Source organism: Barbus barbus (assembly GCF_936440315.1).
Source record: "Barbus barbus genome assembly, chromosome: 5".
Classification (NCBI taxonomy): Eukaryota; Metazoa; Chordata; class Actinopteri; order Cypriniformes; family Cyprinidae; genus Barbus; species Barbus barbus.
In genome coordinates this window covers 35,633,436-35,661,406 of record NC_136733.1, presented here as the reverse complement: position 1 = coordinate 35,661,406, position 27,971 = coordinate 35,633,436, and the positions used below count along the sequence as shown (strand labels likewise).

Sequence of the window (27,971 nt, the reverse complement as noted above, 5' to 3'; positions counted from 1 at the left end):
TTTCAAACCTCAGGAAATGGGAAAGGCAAAGCAACTTCCATAAAAAAAAACTACCGGTAATCCGAGAGCCGTCTAGCCTCCCAGCTGACAGTCTGCCACCTGTATCGTCTTCCAGCACCAAACTTGTTACTCCCTTTGAATGTCTTTTAGTTTGAGCTCTCAGATTCAGTTGAAAGTCTGGATATGGTTTCTAGTGTCTCTCAATCAGGCGCCGCGTGAGCTCCAGAGAAGAGTCGGTTAACGTTAGTCCGAGCATCACTGTTTGCGTGTATCGGACATTATTTAACAATGTCGGGTGTGACGCTTCAGGTAAGAAATAAGACATTTTAACACAGCCTTACAGATATAGTTAGTAATGGGAAACGCGCTGTTTGGAGTCATCAAATAAAGCAGTCAGCCCATGTTTACATCTCACTCTGGGCGAGTCCTGTGTGGCTCTTCATTCAGTTTGAAGCAAAACAATCACAAGACACCCAAAAGCTATTTTCTTTAGTAAAAGCGAAACTATTCTAAAATAAAAAAATGTGAAATATAGAAAACAATTCGACAAATGCGGTGTTTTATCGCATTACACCTTATGTTATGTTGTTTATATGGCAGTTCTCGAGCTTTATTCAAACCATTAAATATCACTAAACATCAGGTTGAACGGGTTTGACAGGACTTCAGCTTCCTCTTCTGTCCCTCACCAGAGGCTTAAATGTAACTGAAGTTATGTGTATGAAAAAAACGAGTGACTTCTTTTTTTGTCTTTTGTGATTTAAAGTAGTCATGTTTTCGTGCTTTGCCTGTTTTTCCTGCTGTTAATAAGAGTTCGTCCAACACTAGTTGACAACTCGTTAAATACTGATAATATTAATCTGAATGATGGTAACTACATCATTTATGTATATGTAAATTGATTTTATTATCAGATCTTTTCTTAATGGTGTCATAAGAAGTCAGAATGTGAGAAACACTGCCCTCTGTGTAGCAAATTATGAATGGCTTTTTCATAAAAAAACATTCATTAATGTAGGGGTTTCCTTCCTTTCATTTAGCTTTTTCCAACGCCTGAAATGTGAAAATTTTACATCTCTGAGACATGTACAAATGCGTTTATGATGTAACCGCTCCAGTTGCTTGCTATGCACATTCAGCTCATAGTGACCCTTTTTTCACCCTGCTCATTGCAAGTCCACCTTATCAATATCAGTGGTCACACTTAATGGATTAGTTGCTTAATATAATGAAATTACTTTAGAGGATAGTTCAGCCAAAATTTTTTTTTGCATTCAAGTTGTTCCAAACCTGTATGAATTTCTTTCTTGAACATGATATTCAACAGAAGAAAGAAATTCATACGGTTCCTTACCTTACTTGAACCGCAGATTCTCTGTTTTATCAACAAGGCTGCTGTAAGCAAACAAAAATTTGAAGCATGTTGGTTTTTGTACTTTTTCGATGTTGCTTGTACACAACAGAGCAGCTGTCTGCAGGGTCTGGCTGTAGGTGACCTCATGGACCCTGAGTTCCAGCAGCGTGTAGAGGATGCGATCGCCCTTCTCCGGCAGGAGATCCAGCGGGAATTGAAGATCAAAGAGGCGGCTGAGCGGCTGCGACGGGCGGTGACCAACCGCAAGAATGCTGCTGATGTTGACGGTCAGCTTAGAGCCTCCAGCCGAAAGCTGGAGCAGCTCCACTGGGAGCTCCAGGAGCTGAATGCACGTGCTATGGCCACGCAGAAAGATACTATTACAGGTGAGAGCAGGAGGGTGTGATCGTTCTTTGACATGATATGAGTTTTGATAATTGATATAAAGGAAAGTGTAATTTCATCTTTATTTTTATACTGACTGAAATCACTTTGTTCAAGTTTCAGTCCTATTTTCTTTATCTTGTTTTACATTTGGTTCATGGTTCATATAATTTTAATTATAATTTGTTTCAATAATTTAAAAACACATTTAAACAGTAGATCAATTATGTACTTGCACAGGATGTGTGTGGGTGTGTTTTTTTTTTTTGTTTTTTTGTAAATATATACACTAATGTTTAAAAGTTTGTGGTTGGTACAGTATTTTCAATGTTTTTGAAAGTAGTCTCATATGCTCACCAAGGCTGCGTTTATTTGATACAGCCAAAACAATCAGAAATGTAGAAAAAACATAATATTGTGAAATATTATTACAGTTTAAAATAACTTTTTCTCAAATGTAATATATTCCTGTTAAAAAAATAAAATAAAATGGGAAAATTTCAGGAATTTGCAGAAATGTTTGGAAATTTTCCACCTCTTTGCAACCCTGTTCAGTGTTGAGAACAGTTATGCTGCACGGAAACTGTGATATTTTATAAAATTTTTTCAGCATTTGATATATAAAAAGTTAAAAAGAACTGCATTTATTTTAAAATTATAAATGTATTTAAATTCATGTTTGATCTAGTGTGTTCTTCTTACTTAACAAAAGTATTATTATTATTATTTCTTACAAAAACAAAAAAGTCTGACCCCAAATTTTGAATAGTAGTGAAGACAGTTTCTTTAAACTGAGCCCTTTAGTCTGTAAACCCCTTTAAACAAATTTCAAAAATATGAGAAAAGGATGAAAGGATCACGTCACATTTTATAAATTTTATAATTGTTTTCTCAGATAATACCACCTCTCCAGATCCATGCCATTGGGAAGAGATCACATCACCCTTGGGCAGCCGTGTCCGTACTTTGAAAAAACAGCTTACCATGGAGCTCAAAGTGAAACAAGGAGCCGAGAACATCATTCAGACTTACGTTAACAGTTCTGTCAAGGTGAGGATAGCCCCCCTCCTTTTTTTTCCTGTGCATCTTTAAGATGATCAACTCGTCCTCCACCACTCTGTGTGTATTTAAATCGGTTTGGGTCACTGCCAAGAGGCTATGAAATGTGATAACACACACAAAGGAGGTCCCTTCCCCCTCTCCCCTTCTGCCCCTCCATCCTTTATAACCCTTTTAGAGCAATGGTCCCATGACCTCTAGCTAGCCGTGAGTGTATTTGAGCCTGTGTGTTTCTATCAGACAGGGTTGCGATAATGCTGCAGGGTCTGCCTGAGAACACTGTGTGCTGCCAGCTCTGTGATTTATGTCTGTGCTGGATTCAGACAGCTTGAGTACCGAGCCTAGATCTCACACACACACACACACTCACTCAGACACTCACAGACATGCTCTAAAACATCATCCCTTTGAGTCTGAAGAGAAAGAGCTTGCTGGTACTGATTCGGTTTCTCCTGTCTTGGGCCTGGCGACAGCAGCAGCCCATGTGACTTCGCTCCAACCAATGCCGAAGCATTCGGGTTTTGGGCCATCCAGGCAGGGCACGGCAGCAGCAGCAGTTAGAGGTGGCTGACTCCTTTGGAAGGAGAGCTGTAAACGGCGTGAGAGAGAGAGAAAGAGGCAAAAAGAACAAATGTGAAAAGGGGAGGGGAGTAGTGAGCGAGCAAGCGATTGGGATGCAAGGACAGTAGAACAATAAGAAGAAAGAATGGGGTGGCTTCTCAGATGCTGGTCTCAGTGTCTGCTATACGACATAAACTGACATGAACAGTTTTGATGGCGGAGAGATAAATACAGGAGGGAACATCTGATGGGGGTCAAGGAAGAGCAAGGGGATGTCATACAGCCATCTGAAAGTTCAAAAATCATGACGGATGACCTCTTGAGCTGCATTGAGAGGGGGAGAGCACTATGGACGGTATGGTTTCCCTTTTCCTTTACTGCCTGAATGGGTCTTTTATGCAGCTTTCAGAAAAGGTCACGTTTCTTGTTGCAGCATTGTTTACATGGGGCTTCACGGGACATTGCAATCATTTTAGTATGTGTCTTTCATTTGCAAAATGTAGTTGCTGTGTTTCGGGATATATAGCTCTCTTGCGCTACTATGACTCTAACGTCACCGCTCATAAAGCTCTGAAGAGAAAATTGCGCAGTCAGTGTTTGATGTTTGGGTATGGTGTTCACCTGACTGCTTCTCATAATGAGGAAGAGAAGAGTTTAATGAAGACCGCTGCACTTTTGACCTGTTGGTCTTTGTGGGAATTTCTCATATTGGCTCAGCTCAGCTTAAGGCTGTAGTGTATGATTTTCTGGGCTAATAATATCATAAAATTAAACTGCAAAAATGACTCTCCAATTTCTCAAATACTCTCTCTTTTTTTTGTTTTATCAGGCTGGTTGGGATGTTCAAACGAACAGAAAAATCTTTTGATGGCACTGCAGTGTTTATCTTTATCGGGACACATGAATGTCTTCTACTGTAGTAGTGTCTGTATATTACAGGGTTTCCACGGTCATGGAAAACATTCCTTTTATAGAATTTTAAAGGCTGAAAAAGTCATTGAAATGTCTTTAGTGAATGTATATTTTACACGAAATATATTCTGCTTTAAAGTATTTAATTGGCTTGAAACTTACAGATATTTATCAGCTATACTGTTTTTTTTTTAAAATATTAGTATATTCAAGTTTTTCAATAATATTTGTAAGTTAGTTTAAATGATTGGTTACACTTTATTTTAAGGTCCAATTCTCACTATTAACAAACCATTAACTACAACTTTTGCCTTAAACTCCTAATTTGTTGCTTATTAATAGTTAGTAAGGTAGTTGTTAAATTTAGGTATTGGGTAGGATTAGGGATTTAGAATATGGTCATGCAGAATAATAAATAATAGCCATTATGTTAATAATAGGCATGCTAATAATCTACTAATAAATAGTTAGAATTGGTCCCTATACTAAGGTGTAACCAGATTAGTAATTCTGAGAATTAGTACTTGACAGAAATGGGAAAATTGCCCCAGAAAATAAAATCTCTATAAAAATATTTTTTTTAATTATGCCTATGCAATTATGCAAAAATGCCTAGAAGAGTCATAAGATTTTTTTTTTATTATTATTTTACTGGTCAAAATATATGGGAATATCATCAAACAGTACTTCTGAAAAAACATCACTTTATAAAAATGAAAATTCCCCACTTTTCTTTCTAGTCCCTGACTGCTTGTTCTTTCCTCTGACAGTGTCTTCACTGTTTGTTCTTATGCAAATGCAAGATGTTCAATCTTAGAATCCCTCTATCGCTTCTGTTGTCACTCCCCAGGATCGGAAGATGTTGTCCACAGCCCAGCAGTTGCTGCAGGATAGCAAAACGAAAATCGAGCTGCTCCGCATGCAGATTGTCAAAGTCACACAGGCCAGAGAGGGAGAGCGGGAGACCACACAGCCAGAGGGTAAACAAACAACTCATTTTAATTGGTAAAGAAATCGTAATGATTAAAGATTTTTTATAACAATCAATTTATTTCTCATAGAACATTGCCACATATTTAAAGTGATGATGCAGCACTTAAAAACTTCACAAAAAGTTTTCAGTCTATTGGGGAGTTTCCCAAAGTTGAAAGTTCCTTGAAAAACGATCAGGTGGTATTCCTAAAATGACATTGCCCTTTAAACTTTCATACCAAATTCTCAAAATAATAATCAAAAAGGGAACAACATTTAAACATTTATTTGGTAAAATTTATTAAATTACTCTTATAAAAATACTATGGATCTTCTTTAACTCTCTGAATCATAAAACAGATTGCTGCCTGGATATTTTTGTTTATTCTGGAAGCCGCTGGTTTATACCCATGTAATTACTAAGTAAAAGCCAGATGGGATGGTGTTTTTGTTTTTGGGTTTTTGTGCAGGTCGCCCCTCTGAAACAATTAGTCCACTTGAGCTGCGGGTGGAAGAGCTCAGGCACCATCTGAGGATTGAGGCAGCTGTGGCAGAAGGCGCCAAAAATGTGGTCAAGCAGCTTGGTGTACGCAAAGTGCAGGACCGACGTGCTCTAGCCGAGGTAAGTGCATGTATTGGTCTTTGATGTAAAGGCTTTTCAGAAATGAACAGCCATGCATGACACATTTTGAATGGATTGACTGTCTGGAAACTACAGACTGCTCTACTGTGAAAGAAATGCTCCACCCAAAATGAAAATAGTCATTTTCTCACCCTTGTGTGGTTCCAAACCTGTCTCACTTTTTATTCTGTGAAACATAAATAGACATTTTGAAGAAATTTGGTTACCAAACACCATTGGAGTCCATTGACTTTCATTGTCATTGAAGTGTTTTGTTTTTGTTTTTTTGGATCTATTTTGATTTACTCATGATGAGAATGGTTGCTCAGCTTTGCTTGTTTGACCTTGAAGCAGCACACCCAGCACATGCTTTGTCACTAAGACAGACGAGACAGAGTCCACTGCGAGTGATAAAGTGAGAAAACTGGGCTCTAATGCTGCTCGAAGATAACCTAGTGCTGAAATTACCTCAATAATACTTTATTCAATTTACACTTGGCATTTAAAAGACCAGAAGCATTAGGGGCTTCAGTATCTCTTATAGATCATTTTGATTTGTTTTAAACACATCAAGCTTTTAACTTGTATTAGAATGGGCCAAGATCTTTCCCTGACCAGTCATGACATCAGCTTGCCAATTTCAGAGTTTAATTCAGACTACATTTGGATTTTCACGTTTCAGAAATAATAAACATAATATTAAACTGCTATAATATATACTGTCAGTGGCTTTGTTTTACACTACTGTCATTCAGATATGTATTTGTTGAGCCTCTTTTATATTTTTGAGCATGCATTTCTGTGTCCAGGCTCAGGCCCGTTTGCAGGAGTCCTCTCAGAAACTGGATTTATTACGTTTGTCTCTGGAGCAGCAGCTTGGAGAGCTTCCACACGACCATCCTAAACGAGCTGCTATTAAAGAGGAGCTTACAGTGGGGTCCTCGCCTGTCCTTGGGCTGCAGAGAGATCGGCTGCGCTCTTCTTCAGCATCCTCTTCGTTCTTCAAACCAGCCAGCCTGACAGGTATTGACACAGCTGAAAGTTAGCAGGAAGGTTATGGTGTTAAGATGTCAAGGTGTCAATTTTACTCCTTGTCACCTCAGTTAAATATACTTCTGATGCCACAGTTTGTAATTTAGTGTTAGTCTAGAGATTGAAGACCCTGTTAAAGGGCTGTTGAAGAACTTCAAAAGCATATTAACAAACTTCATCACAGTGTGGTACAGCAGCTGCTTTGTCTCTGACCTCAAGACCCTTCAGCAGGTGATGAAAACACAGTTACCCTCCATGTTTGCGCTCGTGATTGATATCATTATGCAAAGTGCGAGTATAGAGGAAATTAAAGTTGAATCTAATCAGCTTTATGTGTGTAATGTGTGTTAAAAAAAAAAACTTTCCCTCTATCTTTCTCTCCGCTTACTAGCTTGTACTTATTTGAACAATGACTGAGACTTGGTGTTAAGAGCACTTCCTCTGTCTGATTGCCTCTTCAAGATTAATCGCTTATTCCCCAATTGTAAGTCGCTTTGAATAAAAGCGTCTGCCAAATGACTAAATGTAAATGTAATGTGTAAATTGGTCTTGTTAATCTGTTATATTGTGTATAACTTGAGTGTGTGTGTTCAGGGCGACTGGATGTCAGGCTGATGGGTTGTCAGGACCTGCTGGAGTCGGTTCCAGGCCGTTGTCGGGTAAGCAACTTGCCCTCCACCCCTGGAAGTCCCTCTGAGTCCAAATCACTGAGGATGAGAACCGGCCTCTCTACACGCAGCACCAACGGCAAGACCACCAAGACTGATGAGCTCTCATGTAAGTCTCACAGGGAAAGCAACGTCAAATATAATGGATTTCACAATAGTCTGTGGACAGTGACACAAGAAAACCTGTATCTGTATTTTCCTACCATGTCCAAATAAATGAATTTAAAATAGATCAAATAAATAGACTGGATGGACTTTAATTGAAGAGTCTTTTACTTGATCCTTAGAAATCAAACAGCTTAATTCTTATGTGACAGTAATTTTAAAATGTTTTTAATTCTGTATGTATTTATGTAGGTTTTTTTCCTCCATGTGTTTTCTCTCAGTGGAGATCAGTGCTGTATTGAAGGTGGATAACAAGATAGTTGGTCGCACTCATTGGCGGCCGCTGAGTAAGGAGGCCTGGAATCAGAGCTTCAGCATCGAACTCGAGCGGGTCAGTGACAACAAATTCTACTGCGTATTTCATAGAAATATCTAGTGAATAAATATGTGTTTTGAATTCAGATCAGGAGCTCACTCTGAATGCACGCCATAATCTCAGACTCCTTGTCTGAGTGGTTTTACAGCATTCCATTTATAACTGTCAGTTATCCCAGGCACCACTTGCAACATCTGTTTTATGGAAAGTTCCAGTGAAGACCATTGGCTAAAGGCTTTTCCTCACCTTCATTAACACAGCTTTACTCCCAGAGTGCAATCAGCCGCCTCCAGAGTAATCCAAACTAATCCCTCAAATACTGTAATCTTTTGCGCACCCCTTGGACAGACACTCAGCCTGTATACTGGCCAAGTCAGCCCCCATATCTCTCCAAGCTGATTCAGCTGTACCGGTGGAGAATGAGATCTTATTTCATTATTTCTAGATTACTGAAGCAGTTTTTCCCCCAAAGGCTGTGCTTCACATTTGTATGATGAATGGTGAAGCATCTGTCTTGGAGGTTTTGATTATCTTTGACACCAAGTTATGCTTTCTGACTTCTAAGTGTGCACATGATGTATCTCAGGAAATGTGGCAAGAAATTGTTTTAACAGGAAATCTTACCATAATAACTGTAATAATATTTCACAATGAAATAAATGCAGCCTTGGTGATCATAAGAAACTTCTTTCAAAGAAATTACCAACCCTAGACTTTCAAATGCCGATGTAAGGGCCATTATGAGGTGTAAACGAGCAAGAATTGCAACTAGAGTTGATATCTGATTTTTTTTTTCTCCTGCCCCTCACATGTAGTCTCGGGAGCTGGAGATTGCAGTGTACTGGCATGACTGGAGGTCCTTGTGCGCTGTGAAGTTCCTGCGTTTAGAAGATTTTCTAGACAACCAGCGGCATGGCATGTGTCTTTATCTAGAGCCACAGGGCACACTGTTCACAGAGGTGAGAGAACCTCTCATCACCTTCATCCTAGTGCCAAATCATGTTACAGCACAGAGCCGAGTGTGGTTACAGTTTACAACTGCTATGTATTTCATTTAGGATGTTCTGCAGAGGTTGATGCTTTAATACATGGGCAAATAATGCATATAGTGAGCCAATATTGTTTGTTTTCAGGTGAGATTCAACAATCCTGTCATTGAGCGACATCCTAAACTTCAACGACAGAAACGTATTTTCCCAAAAGAGAAAGGTGATTTCACATTTTCTCTATTGTCCTCATAGTGTCTGTTACTCGTTTTTTTGCAATTGCCATAATCTCTCTCATATTCACTTGATTGCTTTCAAAACTCAAGTGTGACATTATGCTGTGTTGTCAAGTTCAGTGTTTACGAAAGATGTTTCAGACAAATGCGTCATGTTATTTACATGATTTAAAGAGGTCATGAACTACCTTTTTAATTTTGTACTGTTCTCTAAAGTCTACTTATAATATTATAAAGATTTTTACATCAGAAAACACAATTTAGAAGTAAGAGGCTATTTTCTGTCCTGTTTTTGACCCCCCTCATCAGAACACACTGTTTGAATAGGCGTGGCGAATCGTTTACTTGGAAGTAAACTAGAGGTCGACCGATTGACCTCTTAGGCCAATTAATATACAGGCGCGTCTGCAAGCAACACGTGATGCTGCCTCGTGCGGCAAGCAGATTGCCATTCCACTGGCACAACGGATAACCCTGTGATGCCCCCCTCTGCCTGCTAACTTTTTGAAGAGAGAACTACCTGGTAGGGCTATAAATAAAATAATAATAAAATGCGACTTATACGTGACTTTCTCTCTCTCTCTCTCTCTCTCTCTCTCTCTCTCTCTCTAAAAACGCATTTTTTTTTTTTATACGCACAGCATATTTTAACCATGCAGCAAACCTTTTTAAATATTTTGATAAATTACTGGAAAAAAAGAACATCCCTGAGATGAAGGGGGAAAAAAAAGAAAGAAAATCAGCCAAACATATCGGTCAAAAAAAATAAAAAATAAATCGGCATCTCATATCGGCCATCAGCTGCCCTGATTTCTAAATATCGGCATCGACCAGAGAAAAACCCATATCGGTCGACCTCTAAAGTAAACGCCCATTGCTTTGATTTGAGCATACAACACTTGTGTATGTTTGACAGCCTACCTCCTTCACAGATGGACGCTGCTGTGATTTAGGTTAAAACCGCATGAATACTCGGATCAAACGATCTGTTTAACAGACAAAGCAATAGTGACCATGTAATAAAAACAGTTACTTGTGTGTTGCAACATTACTGTCGGAGCCAATATACTTGGCACTGCATCCTCTTAGTTTTAATCGTTCTGAAAATCCTGCGTCGAATTGTGCCGTTTGTAAACGAATCTGCAGTAAAATTAAGTGAACAAAAGACCAAATTCTTACTGACTTTCATTTACTCTTTCCTAATGTTGGGATCAGAAGGAAGATAATACAAAGACAGTTTTTTCCACAGCTTGGCACTGCACAGCATCTTGTTGTCTTTGGAGCCATCTTTATCGTTTGGTTTCTGTGTAGACATGCATGTTACTAACAAGAACGTTTTGAGTTCTGAAACTTACAGGATGTTTTTAAAGCACAGTAACCTCTTATATGTCAAAAGATCAAGGATCTTGGTTTCACAGTTCATGATGTTTCTCTCAGGGAAAAATTTCCTGCGTGCAGCACAGATGAATATGAACTTTGCCACTTGGGGGCGTCTAATGATGAGCGTGCTGCCCCCCTGCAACAGCACTGTCACTGCCTTGAGCCCTCCTTTGCCCGGCTCTGAGACCATGTCCCCTCCATCTGTGTCCACGCCCCCTTCCTCTGGGTGAGACATACGCAGGTGTCCCTAGGCTTTGGTTGAGGGAAATATATCCATGAATCTGTATAAAAAGTGATTCTTTCTCTGTGTTGTGGCTGTTTATCACAGAGACTCAGCAGTTGTTAAACTGAATTTCAGTGAGGAGCGTCCTGCTAAGCCCCCGCGCCTCCACTTGGCACAGAACCCCACGACTGACGCATCACTTTCTGGGGTACGTCTTGTAGACAAACACTTTAAATTTGTAGTTCTGTATTGTCCTGGTCAAGTTAGAGTTGTAATTATGTGTTTTGGGACACATTTGCCAGACTCCTGCCAGAGTGAATTCCTCTGCAGATAACCAAGTTCTCAAAGGCAGGCCTGTGTCCCAGCCTACACATCAGTAAGTCGTTATTTATTAGTGCTATTATTATTATTGCTCAAATCTAAATCTGAATCATTCCTAACCTTAGGTCTTAAATTTCAACCTGTAACGCGTCCCGCATCTTATGATAGTGAAATGAATCTGGGATTCTCTTCTGTATTGCTCTTTTTCACAGTCTCGCTGTATGTTGTATATATCCTGTTTCACAGGAGGGAAGAGGGGATGCAGATGGAGGACTTCAATTGCATTTCTGTTTTAGGAAGAGGGCACTTTGGAAAGGTAAAACTGCAGCTGTCCTTCTGTACTGTAATCAGATAACTCTGGATGGTGCTGTTGGCTCAATGTCATTGTCAACTCTCATTAAAGGTCCTGCTGGCTGAATTCAGGAGGACCGGGAAACTATATGCCATCAAAGCCCTGAAGAAAGGGGATGTTGTGACCCGGGATGAGGTGGACAGGTGATGTTCTATATCTCTGTATCAGAAATGTCTTCTTGTGCACCATGGAATAGTGAACTGTTCCAACTGTATTTGGCTTGTATAATATTGTGAATTCATTTTCTTTTATAGCTTAATGTGTGAAAAGAGAATTTTTGAGACCATCAATGTGTCCCATCATCCTTTCTTGGTGAACCTGTATGGGTGCTTTCAGACCCCTGACCATGTGTGCTTTGTGATGGAATATTCACCTGGAGGAGACCTGATGACCCACATCCACAACAGCAGCATCTCTGAACGCCAGGCTAGGTACACACGCACACACAAGTCTGTTTAATTACAGAGCATTTACATAAGTGCTACACTTCTTCACATGTTCTCAGACGCACACGCTGAATATTTTTAGCATTGTATATTTTTAGCATTGACACTTTCCTCTGGCTGTGACTGTAAACCAAGGGTTTTTCTGGCAGGTTTTATTCTGCATGTGTATTACTAGGCCTGGAGTTTCTGCACCAAAACCGGATTGTATATAGGTAACTACACTATTATTTCTAATATTACGTAACTAGTATTGAATTCCCTATTAATGCATGTGATCTAATGAATGATTTATTTATTTTTTATTTGTAGGGACCTAAAGCTGGACAATTTGTTAATGGATTCTGATGGTTTTGTGAGAATTGCAGATTTTGGACTTTGCAAAGAAGGTACATCCATGGATTTTTTTGTTTTTTAATCTCAAATGACATGATTTGAGCAGAGAGTCAACCAAGTCTTTCTGCCAAACAGGTATGGGACATGGCGATCGTACGTCAACCTTTTGTGGCACCCCAGAGTTCCTGGCCCCAGAGGTTTTGACAGACAGCACCTATACCCGTGCAGTGGACTGGTGGGGTTTGGGTGTGCTCATCTATGAGATGCTAGTGGGAGAGGTCAGTCCTGGTCGATACAGCTTTACCAAATTGTTGCCATATACTGTAATAATGTATATGCATATTTAAGATTTTTCTTTTAAGAATTCAGCAAGGATGAATTAAACTGAAAGTAAAGACATTTCTAATGTTACAAAAGATTTGTATTTCAATAATAATAAATGCTGTTCTTATTCATCCAAAAACCCTGAAAAAAGATGCATCTTGAGCGGCAAATCAGCATATTAAAATTAATTCTAAAGGATCACGTGACGCTGAAGACTGGAGTAATGACTGCTGAAAATTCAGCTTTGCCATCACAGAAATAAATCTAATTTTAAAATAGAACTCAATTCATATAAATTGTAATAACACTTCACAATGTTGTTTTTTACTATATTTCTGGTCAAATAAATGCAGTTTTGGTGAGCATTATTTTAAAAGCATTAAGAAATCTTATCCTTTGAACAATACGTGTAATATATTTTCTTGTGGCTGCCAGTCTCCATTCCCCGGTGATGATGAGGAGGAGGTGTTTGACAGCATAGTGAATGAAGAAGTGCGCTACCCCAGGTTTTTGTCCCCCGAGTCGGTCTCTATAATACAAAAGGTAACAACATTTCCCTCTTGGAGAAAAACAAATTGACATCTATTTGACACTCAGTGTCTGACTCTGTCTCTTTAATGGCAGTTGTTACAGAAGAACCCTGAAAAACGACTGGGAGCAGGAGAACAAGATGCCAATGAAGTGAAGAGACACAGGTTCTTCCAGGTGACAGTCACTAACTGAAGTATTTTTGTCTACCATAGTTTAAATTCTCTTTTTAAAAGCCCCGTTCCTCTCCACAGGACATAGACTGGGAAGCTCTGTTGGCCAAAAGACTCAAACCTCCTTTCTTGCCATCAATTAAAGCCCCAGAAGACGTCAGTAACTTTGACGAGGAGTTCACGCGCATGAAGCCTGTCCTGACCCCTCCGCAGACCCCGTTCTTCCTCACAGCCGAGCAGCAGGAGTTCTTTGCAGACTTTGACTTCTCGGCCCTGCACTGACTTCCACTCGATTACCCTCGGAAGGGGTTGTGACATATCAAATCTCTGCTTTCTTTTCTCTCTGTCTTCTTCGTCCAATTATTCTCTCTCGTCCTCCCTTGAGTTACGCAGTGGAAGTGAGGGAAGCTGCCCTCGTGTCACCCTTTAAAAGCTGCTGTATGCTTTTCGAGAAACTGGCTGCAAATGTGTGCTTAAGCTCCAAAGACAGTCCTGATGGACTTTAAAACCATACGATCACCCCTGACCAGAACTGTGCGGCCGCCACTGTGAGTAAACTTAGATCTGCTCAGCATTTAACTGCCCATTCTCGATATTCAAAAATGCATTTATTAATGTACATTAGTTTTTGGGTTGGGTTATACTGTTAAAAAAAAGAAGTCTTCCAGTTACGCTGAATTGATGCCAAAATATACTTGTACTGTTGCTGAACAGATGATAGTCAGATTGAGATGGAAGGACGAAATGCTGTGCTGTTTTTAAGGATTTCTGATGCAGTGCAGATCTGTCTTAAGCTCTTTAAGTTCCAGACTATAACTATCAAGAGTGTGTTCTCATGTCTATGTGATGTATGTTTAACCCTCACATTGTGATCTCTCATTGTGATCTCCCTAATCTGGATTTGATTTAGGATTGGTGCCCCAGATAAATGTTGCTTGATTTTGGACCAGCGCTCAACTTTCCAAACTGAGCTCTTTACTGTACTTGCAGAAGTTTTGTGACCTTCGGCTGCAAGTGGCGGCTTGCTCTGTCCTGCCTTTATCGTTATAGTCCTCCTCTGGACAAATCTAAGACAGCTGAATTCGACCGAGCATATTCTACTTGATGTCTTAGCATGAAACGGTTAGCACATTAACTCACTTAGCTGAAATTTAAACAGCTCAACTATTTTTGCTCTCTGCATCATCTAACAGAAGCTCATTACGTTGTTCGTTATTTAAGGTGTTTGTCTGTATTTTACTTTTGACTACATCAGGCTACCATTGTATCATTGTAAATGTGGTTTACTACTGATAAGTTACACTGTGAACAAAATGACACTAAAATATTTAAATGAAACTTGCCATTTCTATGAGCCCCATGAAGGATAATTAAATATCTAAGTAAATGTAACTGAACGGGATGAATGTATTTTCAGAAATAAAATACAAGGTGACCATGTTGTTCAGTTTATTGAATACTGAGGTTTCAAAATGTTACACAGAGAAAAACAAATTGCATAACTTTGATCAAAACGGCGCAAATCATAAAATCTTAGCATTAATATTGAAAAACACTTGTGTAAAAGTTAAACCATTTAAAGAAACAAAGTAAAAGCAAAAACAATTATTGCTTTTTATGACTGTATATTATTCTGAGAATATTCTAACTAGTGTTTAAGTCACATTATGTGGACTTCATTGTAAAAAATGGACTGAGATCTAACAGTCAAAGGAGTGTCACATGCACCTCCATCTTTCTTTAAGATGCTGATGTGTGATAGGAAAGGCCCTGTTTATATAAAAATATAAAGTTTTGCTTTAAATGTCCGTAATGTTGAACATTACAGTACTGATTATGATTGTATTCTAAATTCAGTCTTTTAATATTAATTTCTCATGTTTAAAGTATTGATTATGTTATGATAAATCAGAACATTTACTATATAAATTCACATTACAAGCATATTTAAATTTCACCCCGGTATATAAAGTGCTGTAGGAAATTATTTGTATTATAAACGTGAACTTGTTAGCCTGTCTGAAATGGATCTTAAAAGGGGATGTCAATTTTCTTAATATGTATATACAACTGACTGTATTTCACAAGTTCAATAATAATTGCACAAAACCATTTCTGATGTAACTACATCGTCTGCTGCTGCTATAAAATAAGCTGACAGACTGTCTAGTTTACTTTTTAGTAAATTGAAAGAGATTATATGAGCAGAGCCAAGATAATAAATAATTAGCATATAAAATTAATCTCTATTTATTGCATTAATTTATTCCACCACAATTCTCATCTGAAACGCTATTTGTGCTTTTCGTTCTGCGTTTGCTATTAAAATGTGCAAAATCAGCACAGACGAAGTCAAAGTTCTATGTGGGCAAAATATTCACAAAACACCTTTATAAAAAACGCTCGTTCCAACCGATTTGATAACACGATCAAACATCATTGCAACGACAAAGTTCATGCATTTAAGAATCGCTTTTAAAATGGAATGGGTCATTCACAAGGAAAAAGTAGATTCTGCAGATGCAGTTAGGAGCGATTTCCACCAAAACATCAACTTCCATGTAATGGGTTATTTGTCACAGTAGTCGTGACTCCAAGGGAATTAAATAGGATTGTTGCCTTGCTTGAAATACACATGCTCCCAAACCACCGATTCCCAAACGCAGAAGAAACCCCAGAGATTGCGCAGGGTTCCGCGGTCAAAGGGGTTTTCGTCTACACCGCAGTGCTTGAGGTAAGAGATTCTGTGTCGAGACATGAACTCCCATGTGGTGGTATTCAGCGACACCAGGTACAGGTGAGAGCCCAGGAGGAGAAGCACGGTCAGGGACAGGACGGCCACCACTGCTGCTGCTCCCAGGAGCACACCGTTGGTCCTCAACCACAGCTGCCAGGTGGGAGCGTGACTGAAGCCGGACCTGTACGAGATTTAACAGTAAACTATGAACTGTGGGATGTTCTTCAGTCCAGATTAGAGATTTTTGTTTCTGGATGCTTTAAAGGGTTAGTTCACCCAAAAATGAAAATTCTGTCATTAATTACTGACCCTCATGTCATTCCAAACCCATCAGACCTCCGTTCATCTTCAGAACACAAATTCTGACATTTTTGATGAAATCCGAGAGCTTTCTGATCCTTCATAGACAGCAATGCAACTAACAGATTCAAGGCCCAGAAAGGTAATAAGGATATTGTTACAATAGTCACATGGACTATTTTAACGATGTCCTTGCTACCTTTCTAGGCCTTGAACATGTCGGTTGCATGCTGTCTATGCAGGGTCAGAAAGCTTGTTTATTTATTCAAAAATATCTTATTTTGCATTTAGAAGATGAGCGAAGGTCTGATGGGTCTGGAACATGAAGATGAGTAATTAATGACAGAATTCTCATTTAATCTTAATGAAATGGTTTGGGAACACCTTTCAGAGTTGAAAAAGCATGGAAACTAATACATTTAGGACTATTATGTCCTTTGGCACTGCTGGACATCCCAGGTTATGATATGGGGTGCACAAACTCGGTCCTGGAGGGACGGTGTCCTGCAGAGTTTAGCTACAACCCCAATTAAACACACTTGAACCAGCTAATCAAGCTCTTACTTGGCATACTAGAAACTTCCCAGCAGGTGTGTTGAGGCAAGTTGGAGTTAAACTCTGCAGGACACCGACCCTCCAGGACAGAGTTTGGCCACCCCTGATATATAAGTTCTACTCACCAGGCCATGTACAGTCCCCACAGTAAGACAACAAGCTGGACTGCCAGATAAAGCACAAACCAGCGGTGATTTCTCTCCCCGATACAGTTCTCTATCCAGGGGCAGTGGTGATCATAGCGCCGCACACAGTGCTGACACGTCTGACAGTGTTTGGATCTCATGGGTTGCTACGTCAAAGCATGGATTCATTTTTAGAAACAAACTAAGCTGTCTTGCCTTTGCATACATTTATTAAGATTATTGTAAACTAAAATGAAAATGACAAACTGAATCTAAATATTTTTTTGGGGGGGGGGGGGGGGGGGGGCTTTATTAACTTATAAAATTTACTGTAGATTTCATTTTAGTTGCAGCATTAAAATTAAATTAAATTATTTAAACCTCTATATTTATGTACATGGTCCATCTTTAATAAGAGACGACGCACCTGTACCAGACAGTGTCCACAGCGCCGGAGCCGTATGGACTTGGTGGTCTGTGGAATCATATCCTGTGTTTCTTCTGCGATACCAAGTGTGAACTGAAATACAGTCAGATGATACATGTTTGCTGTAAAATCAGCGTTAAACATGCAAACTGCAGGGGGTTTGGCTGATAAAAACACTTGGGAATCCGTGTATTAACTGACCTGCAAGTCACACTCATCAGACAGGACAAAACCAGGATCCATGAGCGAAACTGCAAAATACAGCAACACAGACACCAGGACCAGCAGCACAAAGAGAACTGGCAGTGTGAGCTCCCCCGTCTCCTCCTGTTTGCGGAGGTCTGCGTGGAAGCACAATGGTGTAGTAGAGTGGAATATAGTGGTGCAGAAATTAGATTTATAATAGAGAAGAACAGAGCAAAGCAGAACATAAAAGAGTAATGCAATATATCAGAGTAAAAAAATAAAACATAGTGGAGTGGAATACACTACATGACTTCTGAACAGATTTGAAATCATTAGGCATCATACACTTGTCAAATTTGTAAATAGTAAGAGGGAAAAATAAAAGAGTGAGGATCACAGACTTTCCAAACACAAACTCACACAGAAATGCTGATAGGATGACAAATGAAAACAATGTTTTCTAAAATGCTCTAGAATGTTTGATTTCCTCAGAATGGATAGAATCCTCGTCTAAAAGACAATTTTATATTTTTATTTTATAAATATATATTATTATTTTCTAACTCCAACTTTCTACAATCTGCTTTGACTACTGGCAAGTAATGCCAACTTGATCAGACAGTAAATTGTACCAAGTAAGTCATTCCAGATAAAGTATGAGATAAGTATGCGATAAAAGCTGTCATATTTTATATTATGACATCAATGTCAACTCATAATTTTAATTTTGCCAATAATTAAGATTGTTTTGTTAACTTTTTCTCATAAGTTTTACTTTTTTATTGATTTTAGCATCTTATAATTTCAATTCTATCATAAGTTCTACTTTTTATTTCATTTTGACTTTGTCATAACTTAGTATCTCATTTAACTTTTTCTCTTTATCTCAATTTCAGAGTTAAAGTGTGCAGCAAGAACAGAAAAGAATAAAGCAGAGAATAGAATAGTTATAGATCATCTAAACGTTGTCTGGTAAAGGAAGTGGTGATGCAGATACAGGTGTTATGTATATAATATAGCTACAGTAGCCAGAAAATAACAGGTGTGTATGTGATGCAGTAGAATCAGCATCTCTCTGGAGCACTTACCGGTGTCGTGGAGGAAGAGAATCAACGTTATAACCCATGTCAAGATGACATGAGCGGTCCTCACCAGGAATCCTGATCCGAACACATTTTTGAACATCCTAGCATACTTCTATATCCGCCTAAGCATGCATCTGCTGTGTGCTCGTAATGAAATGCATCTTATTCTCAGACTCACAGGCAGCCATCTGTGTTAGCCAGCTCATAAGAAACCCAGTTAACGTTACATTCCAGCTAAATTCCAGAACAAGAACCATTTTAACCACAATATTTCACCCTAGCGTGGAACTTTTTCTGCTGCACGTCTGATACAGCAGACTATAGCATGGTAACGCAACCGAAGCGCGGTATTTCATTCAGATACTGTGTTTCTCTCGCTCTAATAAGCTTGTTGATGCCGTTCCGCTGCTTGGACATGAAACTGGTAATGTCTCGCTTCCTATTGGTCAGCTGTGGTCATGTGACGTGTCGGCTTCAAACTGGGATGCAAAGGCAGAGCCGAAGGAAATGAAAAAACACAATATCTGAACTGTAAGTGGATATATGATTTTATTGCTATTGTAAAGTAAAATAAAAATGCTATGCACACTAGTAAAAATATCACATTTTATTTTGCAACCATACAACAACTTTTTTTATTTTTATAAAGAGTTGATTCTACTCTAACCTTTTGAAGAATTATAAATAATTACGTAATAATAGTTGGGGCCAGTAAGATTTTTTTATGAAATGAATAGTTTTATTCAGCAAGGATGCATCAAACTGATGAAGTGACAGAAAGACTTTTATAATTACAGTACATAATTAACATTTCAAATGAATGCTGTCTATTTGAACTTTCTGTTGATCATAAAATCTATTCATCATAAAAATGACAACAGTTTTTAACATTAATAACAAGAAGAAATGTTTCTTGAGCCCCAAATTTCTTAAGAATCATGTGACGATGAAGACTGGAGTAAGGCTGCTGAAAATCAGTTTTCCGTTACAGGAATAAATTACAATATATTAAAATAGAAAACAGTTATTTTAAGGTATCATTTTACAATATTACCGTTTTTCCCCTTGTATTTTTGATAAATGCTGCCTTGGTGAGTAAAAATCTTACCGACCCCAAATATTTATTTATTTTTGATTTGTAAACATCCCTTTCAATTCCTTTAATATTTGCCTGGCTCTGGACATGATGGAAACACGATGTATTTTTCACAAGATTCTTGGCTTCATTCTCATCAAGTAGAAAAGGGGACTTCAAGTTCTTCTGTTTCAGCAGCTTTTCCAGCCCCTGTAAAACACAGCGGTTAAAATATGACCGTGTGTCATGGAGGGAAAATGAAAAAAGGAGATAAAGAGATGGAGTGTTACATGAACACTACTCTGACATCATTCGCTGTTTCACATCATGCTCCACATGGTCACATTCTTTTTTCCCTCTGGGCCTCTTGTCTCTTTTTGTACTAACTAATATTTTGTAATCAAAGAACTATTTCTAAGACTAGCTTTTGTGATAAATAGGTTACCTAAAATCCAAAAACTAAGTAACTTAGCAGCTCCAGTTTCAAGCAAAGCTTTAATAATTGCATACAAGTAGTCATCTCGCCAAAGTATGATACAAGTGGAGAGATTTCGCAGATTGCTGGGGGGTCTTCATTCTGTGTCATACTGCAAAAGAAAGAGTAGACCAAGTTATTATAAACCACCAGAGATGCTCAAAAGTCTCTGAGCTAGAGTCCAAGTCAAGTCTCAAGTCTTTGAGCTAGAGTCCAAGTCAAGTCTCAAGTCTTTGAGCTAGAGTCCAAGTCAAGTCTCAAGTCTCTGAGCTAGAGTCCAAGTCAAGTCTCAAGTCTCTTTATTATATTAAGTCTCTGGTTATAATAAGTGTTGCATCACGTACAGCGACCCATCCAACACTGCATAGCTATATAAGGAATTGAAAGCATGTAATATGTTATTATGACTCCTTTATCTATTAGCATACAGTATCAGCTTTGATTTTTATATATAATCAGTGTAAACAGGCTATTGCAACATGACAAAAACACCAAGAATGCTTTACTTTTAAGTTAATATTATCTGTATTTTGCCTTGTAGCATGAGAACACAGTACAGTACAGACCAAAAATTAAGAAAGACTTAATATGGTCAAACATCACATCGTAGCTAAATGCAAAACACTATTGCAACAAACCAAATGATGTGAAATATATGAAGAGTTCAGATGCAAAAGCCATCTGAAATTTTCTTCAGAATGATTATTTTTATCAAGCTTGTATATTTAAGTTCAATAGTTTCACTTAACCTGTTAACCTTCAACCCCATTTAGGGCCTCGCAGGTGAAAATAACCTACCTGAATTAAAATGGTAACAGTTTGTGACAAAGTGTGCTTACACAAACAAATTAGGTATCTTTGGAAAGAAGAGACTCTGGGCTTTACTATCTATCATCCAGAGTTGATAATGCTCAAAAAGATAAAAAGTTATAGACACTGACGTGCCTTGAAAAATATTTTTCCACACTGAATGTTTTTTTATTTCATATACAAATACATGAAATAAGTCCTGGAGCAATCCAGAAAAGTAATGGATCGAAAGCCATGTGTCTCATCAGTTCATATTTCAAATTTGAAGAAGATACCATGAAAAATGAGATTCCTGCAATATTTTTTCTGAAACTATTTATAGTCCCCCCCACCCCCCTGTTTGAGGAAAAATAACCACCAAATGGATTACAGAATTATACAAGCTATTTTAGTCATTATACATGTTCCTGCATAGTTTTTCAATTATAAAATAATAGACAGATTTATTTGAGCACTAAAAAATACAAAAATAATTATTTGAGTAATAAAAAAGGAAAAAAAATAGAAAAAAAATGCTTTGTATATAGTATGTATACTGAAGTATTCTTCGTTATTCGTTATTACAATGATAAATATCACTGCCAGACGTGAAGTGATATTGCCAGACATGGTCATAGAGTCAGTAAACACACGCTGATGTGCTTCCATTCAGATTATAATCAAACAGATGGGCCATATAATCAATAATAGCTGATCAATGAATCACAATGATAGCCGTCATAGAGTCGCTAATAAACACGCTGATGTGCGTCCATACATATTATAATCATGCAGACACGGCCACATTCCCCACACAATACACACACACACATATAAAAAATGTAGAAGAAAAAAAAAACATTTTTTTATGGATAAAGCAGATCGCTAAGTTATGCCCCGCTCAGATGACAGCGTGCGTCACAGAAGCGTCACTGCCGGCAGGAGGGAGCGCCAAATTCAAATAATCTATATTCCGCTTTTCTGAGACTTTTTTTTCCGTAGACGGTCTCATTATGTTTGTAAGACCGTATTCTACAACATCGTTTTGTTTTTTTTACCACCAAGACGCTGTTTTTGAGCGTAATTTATTCCATAACGGACGCGAACAATAACTCTCTGAAGAAATGAAACGTAAACAAAGGAATATTCATCCTTATTACAACGTTATTGTTTCGCTGGACTAAAAGTGCTCGCTGGGATGTTTTTCTGTGGACCCTTACCTCTCTAACTAAACTGGGATTTCAGCAGTGGACGCGTTTGTGGCTCGTTATTACAATGATAAAGGTACGTACGGCTTTTTTACTCTGCGTGTTTGGATTAGTGGTGGAAATTTTCGTTCTTTCCAGAGACTCGTTCATTTTTCGTTCGTTCACCAAAATGATTCGTTCAGATTCGTTCACTAACTCGTTCAGTGACCATTTTTCCATATTACACAAATACGTCAGCATGTGCCGTTCAACTAACGTATTTACTTGTTACAAAATAAAAACCGATTTGGCTTCATTAAAAAGTGTGCCCTTCTCATTAAATGAATAAAATAAGTCTAAATAAGTGATCAAAGTCATTACTCTTTTTATCTTTTAAATTACACTCTTTTCGGATGACCAAAGCACAAGTGTTTTTTTATTTGTTTGCATACTAGGCTAGTTAACATTTAATTGTTTAGGCAGAGATTTACACGTTCAAATCTGAGATTATGTTAAACGAGGAGTTATTCTGTATGTAAAATATGAATATAAACAAGCGTGCATGCACAGTACGGATACCTGTGCTTTGCATCCGCTTTCTGCTGATTGATGAACTAGATTGACAGAATGGCCGACCTACCCGGTCAACGAACTGGGTATAGCTACCAGTTCGTTCAATTCGTTCACGAACGGGAGATCTCTCTCGTTCAGACTCAAAACAGAGCCATCTCGGTCAATGATGCTATTATATTCGTTCGTTCGATCCAACCAATTACATGCCCCTTCTAAACCCGAGCTGAAATGCTATTTGCTGACGTGAGTCACGTGACGCAAATGAGATGGGATGACGTGACGCAAATAATCAATACTGCCATATTTTTTTATGTTTCACAGTTTTTAAACAAACAAAAGTGCATGACATGACTAACATAATGAAATATTTTTTTATTTAAAAGTATGTAACTGTTCAAACATAAAACAACAATAATATAAATAAATAAAACAAAATGATAAATAAAAAAATAAAACAAAGAACCAGTTGTTCGAACGACGAACGTAATAATGAGACGAGATGTATGTATGTAACAGTTCATTTGACTCTTTCAAACTCAAAGCAACTCAATGAAGGGCGTATTCGTTCACTAGATTCAACAAATCACATGCTCCGTCCTCGTATCATACTCGAAGGCTATTGGCTCGAGGTTTAGTCATTCTTTGACAGAGGAAACGGTCCAGAGCTACGCATGCGCGCAATAGCGGCGCGCTGCGGTGGAGGGAGGAGTTTCAGTGAACGAGAAATATGAGTCTCAGTCAATGGATTACGTGAACGAGAATGATTCGTTCACCTAAAAGATTCGTTCAAAAAGAACGATTCGTTCACGAACGTAACATCACTAGTTTGGATGTGTACTGCTTACACAAATGTAGCAAATTTGTGCCACTCATTCCTTATAAGCTTTCCATCGAAAAACAGCGACTAATCATAGTTTATAAACTACTGTAAGTCAACACATCCCAAACTCTCAAACCAGTGTAATGTTACATGATCAACAATAATCCTGTAACCTGTTTGCAGACAACGTTAATTAACGTGATGGAAGCCAGCGGCACGTAAATTATTACGTTAATCGACCACCACAAGTTTGGCAATTAACCCTTTTATAGTGTTCGGATCTGTAGGACCAGTTTTCATTTTTTATCAAGAGAAAAATTATACGATTAATTATTTTTTCAAACTCAGACTCATTGGCCTTGGCTCATTTTCTGTGAAGAATATCTGAACACATTTTCAATGACCACACTGGTCACACACTCTCTCACACGCAAGCACGCGGCGCGCGCGCACACACACACACACACACACACACACACTCACACACACTCACTTGGATATGTGGTTTACGGGACTCTCCATGGGCGTAATGGTTTTATTAATGTACCAACTGTATAATCTATCCTTAAATCCAAAGCTAACGATGAATGGCACAGCAGTCGACATGTTTGTTCGTTGTCCTCTAATGTATGGCGGCCGCGCCTAAAATAAAAAAAATAAAAAAAGTGTGGCCGCACCGCGCGCAGCAGCGTCACGTGTTACATGGGCAGGTTATAGGTAACGGAGGGAGGGGAATAACAGCGAGCTCATCAGTTGTTTCCTAAAAATAAACATTGTTCACGAGTCCCACAGCTCGAGTCCGAGTCGAGTCTGAAGTCTTTCGAGGACGAGTCTCAAGTCGAGTCTGAAGTCACTGTGTGTGCGACTTAAGTCGCACTCGAGTCCGAGTCTCAAACTCGAGTCCCCATCACTGTAAACCACACACCATCTTAGGAAGTGCCTCAAATTTGTTCACGAATGAGTAAATTCCTTTCAGGTCAAGCCAGTCAAAAGGTATTGCATTCATAACAAGAATGGGAATTTCTAGACCATATCCTGCTCTACATCTGGTGTAGTATTACTATAATACTTGAGGAACCTTGCAATGTAGTCATTTACAAGACCAAAACAATCTCTCGTAAAACATGATTCTTTTTGACGTGATATGACTTAATATTTTTCTACTGATTTAATAAAGGGTATTTTATGTTACCACCTATGTTTTGGGGGGATGTGTTTATCCTGCTCATCCAGGACGTTTCCACCAGCTGCCAGAGCCCAGCGGTAATGCTGAGCTAACAAGGATCGGCATGCTGTAGTCGGTGTGTCCAATGGCGCCCCATCAGCATTTTTTAGGGGTGAGAATTCCTCCTCTCTCAACACCTCAGAGACGACAAATTTCCTGCAAAAAACAGACGATGGTGAGGAAGATGGCAATACCCCAATTAGCCAACAGTAGCTTAAAACATACTTTGAGAACTGAAAGACGTCAAAGACAAATTTCTCCAGTTTGATGCCATTGGGCTTGGTTGGTTTCACCAGGTTCCCTTTTCTATCCACAAATAGCACTTTCTTGCTTGCCACATGCTGCTTCAGCTGACTCTCAAACTTTCTGCAAGGAAAACACATTAAAATAGGAATTAGTTTGTACAATGGGCTTTGTTTACATTCAATACAGAGTCAATATATTGTTAATTCTTTAACAAATGCATTCATAAATCCTCTCCCACAGCCTCATGGGATAGTAAAGTGTCCACTGAAAGTGCACTTGATGCAGGTACGTTTCACCTACAGTTTTTTGAATACTATGAATTTGGACATACTACTCTTTCGAAATACTGTCTTCTGCATCCTATATAGTAGAGACGTATTCAACTGGGATGCAGTGTGGAAGTCTTGAATAGGGGTCCTACTGGGCTCCTATTCCTTGTTATTATAATGCCATCTTCACCAAGATGTTATTAGTTTGTTTTATTAATTATATTATATTTAGGGCTGCTAAATGATTAATCGCGATTAATTGGTTGCAAAATAAAAGGTTGTTTACATACTATGTGTGTGTACTGTATATATTTATTATGTATATATAAATACACACAAATATATGTATGTATTTAAAAAAATATTTGTATGTATATATTTATACTTGTATATAATTTATATTGAATATAAATATTTTATATATAAATCTAACATTTTTCTTTAATACATACATGGATTTGAGTGTGTATTTATATTTACATAACAAATATACACAGTACATACACATATAATATGTAAACAAACTTTTATTTTGAATGCGATTAATCGCGATTAATCGTTTTGCAGCCCTAATTACAACAGAGCATGATTATAATATATTGTATCAAAAAAAAAATCAACAATGAAAAGTTGACTTAAACACAAAAGAAAGTTGGATTGTATATTATAACTGTATGTCAACCACATACTCAGCCACGTCCTTTAAGAAACCTCGGGTAAAGAAGTGGTTGCAGATATTCCCAGCACTGAACAGGAGCTCTCCTCCTGGGCCTCTGGTTGGATCTCACTGTACTCAATCACTTGATACAGGCCATCCACACGACACACCACTCCAACAGGCTCTGCAGGATAGGCCTTATCCACCACCTGTGCAGAATAAAGGTAAACAGCTAATTAAAGCAATAAATAATCATTTAATAATGGTAAACACTGATGGATGGGATCTAATTCAGGCCCACAGACAGGATATTTTTACCTTGGCACCACAGTCTGCTCCTTTGTTTAAACAAAAGCCAATAAAGACTGGGTCTGCCATCTTCACCAAGATGTTGTCCACACAGTACACGTGAAGATACTCCACACCCCTTCTCTCCAGGTCCTCTAAAATCTTGTTGTCCACTAGAGCACGATAGAGCCCACCATTTCCATCTGAAGTGAACACAGAAATGAGATGCAAACATCATTTGGTTTTTGTGACTGAAGTAAAAAAAGACATTAATAATTTGTCTGTTCTCATATAGCTGATGAAAATAAACAAAAATCCTATTTTATTTTAATAATTTATGAATTATATTTAACAAATAGGTAATAAAAGCAAACCAAAATTTGTTTTCCTTCTGAAGCCAACCAAATTCTCTCAGATCTGGTGCCATGGCTATTTTGTTCTTCTTCTCAAGAATCATCTTTCCATCAAAGCCTACAGCTGGTATCATTCTTTGCTCAAACATGACTACGTTGGATGGACAAAGGCCAAAATATTCATAGTCTTTGAAGAACTTCTCTGTGGGTCCCAGAGTGAACTCACTAGTCATTATGTACCTGTTCAAATATCATCAAAAGATAATTCAATACATGTTCATGAATTAATTCATAAACAACCTCCAAATGACAGAAGAACATTTCTTCAACTACAAGCACTTTTATGTCCCAGACCTTCAAACTGGAAACAAATATGAAAGCGATTAATAGTAATATGAATTGTTAAATTTTTGAACTATGACCTAAAACGTGTATATATATATATATATATATATATATATATATATATTCATTTATTTTAATTGTGTGGGGCTTTTTTTACACAAATTGCAACTGTCCGTGTGGAGGTCATTTCCACCACAGAATGCTGCACAACATCTTTTGAAATGTGGTGGAAATTACATTCCAAAAAACAGGACCAAAAGTGTTTCTAGTTAGCAGAAATCTCAGAAAGACCCTCCTTTGAATAGCAAATAAAGAGCCATACCATGGTATTGTGCACCTACTACCATGTTTCACATTGGCCAGCTCTTGCACCTTCTGAATACGCTCAGCCTGGATCTGGTACAGGGTTTTCCCACTTGGAAGCCCAACATTGTACATGCCCTTGGGATATGGCACTCCAAGCCGAGTCCCTGACCACCGGCTAACAGCAAAACAGCCACTCTGCTCTGTGAAATCTGCAGTAACCCTGAACACAGGAGTATTTTATGTTGTCTTCAATATATGCAATGTTACTTTTGACCACATTGTAAAAATTACTATTTTTGTTGTACATTAATTTGAACCTTGGAGCTGTACCTTCATCACCCCACATCTGAAGTGTTTCTTTGTCACTTTTACGCACACTTCCGATGAACTCTGGAGGAACGGGCTTCATGCGCGCGTCTAGCCGACCATCAGCACTCGAGTGTCGGCTTGCAGCTGCTGGAGTAACTCTTCGGGCTGCAGCTGAGATATCTCCTCCAGAAGCGAATTGCTTTCTTCCGCAGAAAGTTCAGCCCAAAATTGTAAAACATGGCTCCGTCCTGCAGTTTCTAATCTCGCTTTAGCTTCCTCGAATGATAACAT

General features: G+C 38.4%; 3 protein-coding genes and 1 pseudogene across 5 annotated transcripts in view; 1 reads left to right on the top strand and 3 right to left on the bottom strand.

The window, feature by feature from the left end:
* The window catches only part of LOC306869969 (CCN family member 1-like), a 1,026,947-nt gene that overhangs the window by 644,369 nt on the left and 354,607 nt on the right, over positions 1–27,971 (bottom strand). The window lies entirely within an intron of this gene.
* Positions 14–14,795, top strand: LOC306869652 (serine/threonine-protein kinase N2-like). 2 transcript variants are annotated; one of them, XM_079416501.1, is made up of 22 exons: positions 14–309; positions 1,464–1,740; positions 2,634–2,788; positions 5,121–5,250; positions 5,713–5,864; positions 6,674–6,887; positions 7,491–7,673; positions 7,951–8,060; positions 8,861–9,004; positions 9,179–9,254; positions 10,705–10,873; positions 10,976–11,078; positions 11,173–11,246; positions 11,438–11,507; positions 11,595–11,686; positions 11,798–11,974; positions 12,139–12,201; positions 12,299–12,375; positions 12,458–12,600; positions 13,082–13,189; positions 13,271–13,351; positions 13,429–14,795. In XM_079416501.1, the coding sequence occupies exons 1-22, from the start codon at positions 289–291 to the stop codon at positions 13,627–13,629; spliced, it is 2,820 nt and encodes a 939-aa protein (XP_079272627.1). In that variant the 5' UTR covers positions 14–288; the 3' UTR covers positions 13,630–14,795. The 2 variants fall into 2 exon arrangements, with proteins under 2 accessions (XP_079272627.1, XP_079272628.1); XM_079416502.1 differs by lacking the exons at positions 14–309; positions 1,464–1,740; positions 2,634–2,788 and adding an exon at positions 3,174–3,713.
* On the bottom strand, positions 14,781–19,179 carry zdhhc12b (zDHHC palmitoyltransferase 12b). The gene is made up of 5 exons (XM_079416503.1): positions 18,766–19,179; positions 17,693–17,832; positions 17,492–17,584; positions 17,065–17,231; positions 14,781–16,265 (listed from the first exon to the last, which is right to left on the bottom strand). Exons 1-5 carry the CDS (start codon positions 18,860–18,862, stop codon positions 15,950–15,952), a joined length of 813 nt encoding a protein of 270 aa, XP_079272629.1. The 5' UTR covers positions 18,863–19,179; the 3' UTR covers positions 14,781–15,949.
* Positions 18,937–27,971, bottom strand: LOC306869515 (UDP-N-acetylhexosamine pyrophosphorylase-like protein 1; annotated as a pseudogene). Its single transcript has 10 exons — positions 27,702–27,971; positions 27,388–27,591; positions 26,785–26,960; positions 26,398–26,570; positions 26,111–26,288; positions 25,132–25,272; positions 24,877–25,062; positions 20,358–20,424; positions 19,934–20,047; positions 18,937–18,996 (listed from the first exon to the last, which is right to left on the bottom strand). The product of its transcript is annotated as a UDP-N-acetylhexosamine pyrophosphorylase-like protein 1 (transcript).

Excerpts from the sequence above, each read along its gene's own strand:
- LOC306869652 (XM_079416501.1), top strand. The coding sequence starts at position 289 with ATGTCGGGTGTGACGCTTCAG. Across the intron at positions 1,741-2,633 it reads GCAGAAAGATACTATTACAG|ATAATACCACCTCTCCAGAT; the intron begins GTGAGAGCAGGA and ends TTGTTTTCTCAG. Across the intron at positions 11,079-11,172 it reads CTGACGCATCACTTTCTGGG|ACTCCTGCCAGAGTGAATTC; the intron begins GTACGTCTTGTA and ends CACATTTGCCAG.
- zdhhc12b (XM_079416503.1), bottom strand. The coding sequence starts at position 18,862 with ATGTTCAAAAATGTGTTCGGATCAGGATTCCTGGTGAGGACCGCTCAT. Across the intron at positions 17,232-17,491 it reads GTGGACACTGTCTGGTACAG|CAACCCATGAGATCCAAACA; the intron begins GTGCGTCGTCTC and ends GCTTTGACGTAG. Across the intron at positions 16,266-17,064 it reads TGGGGACTGTACATGGCCTG|GTCCGGCTTCAGTCACGCTC; the intron begins GTGAGTAGAACT and ends AATCTCGTACAG.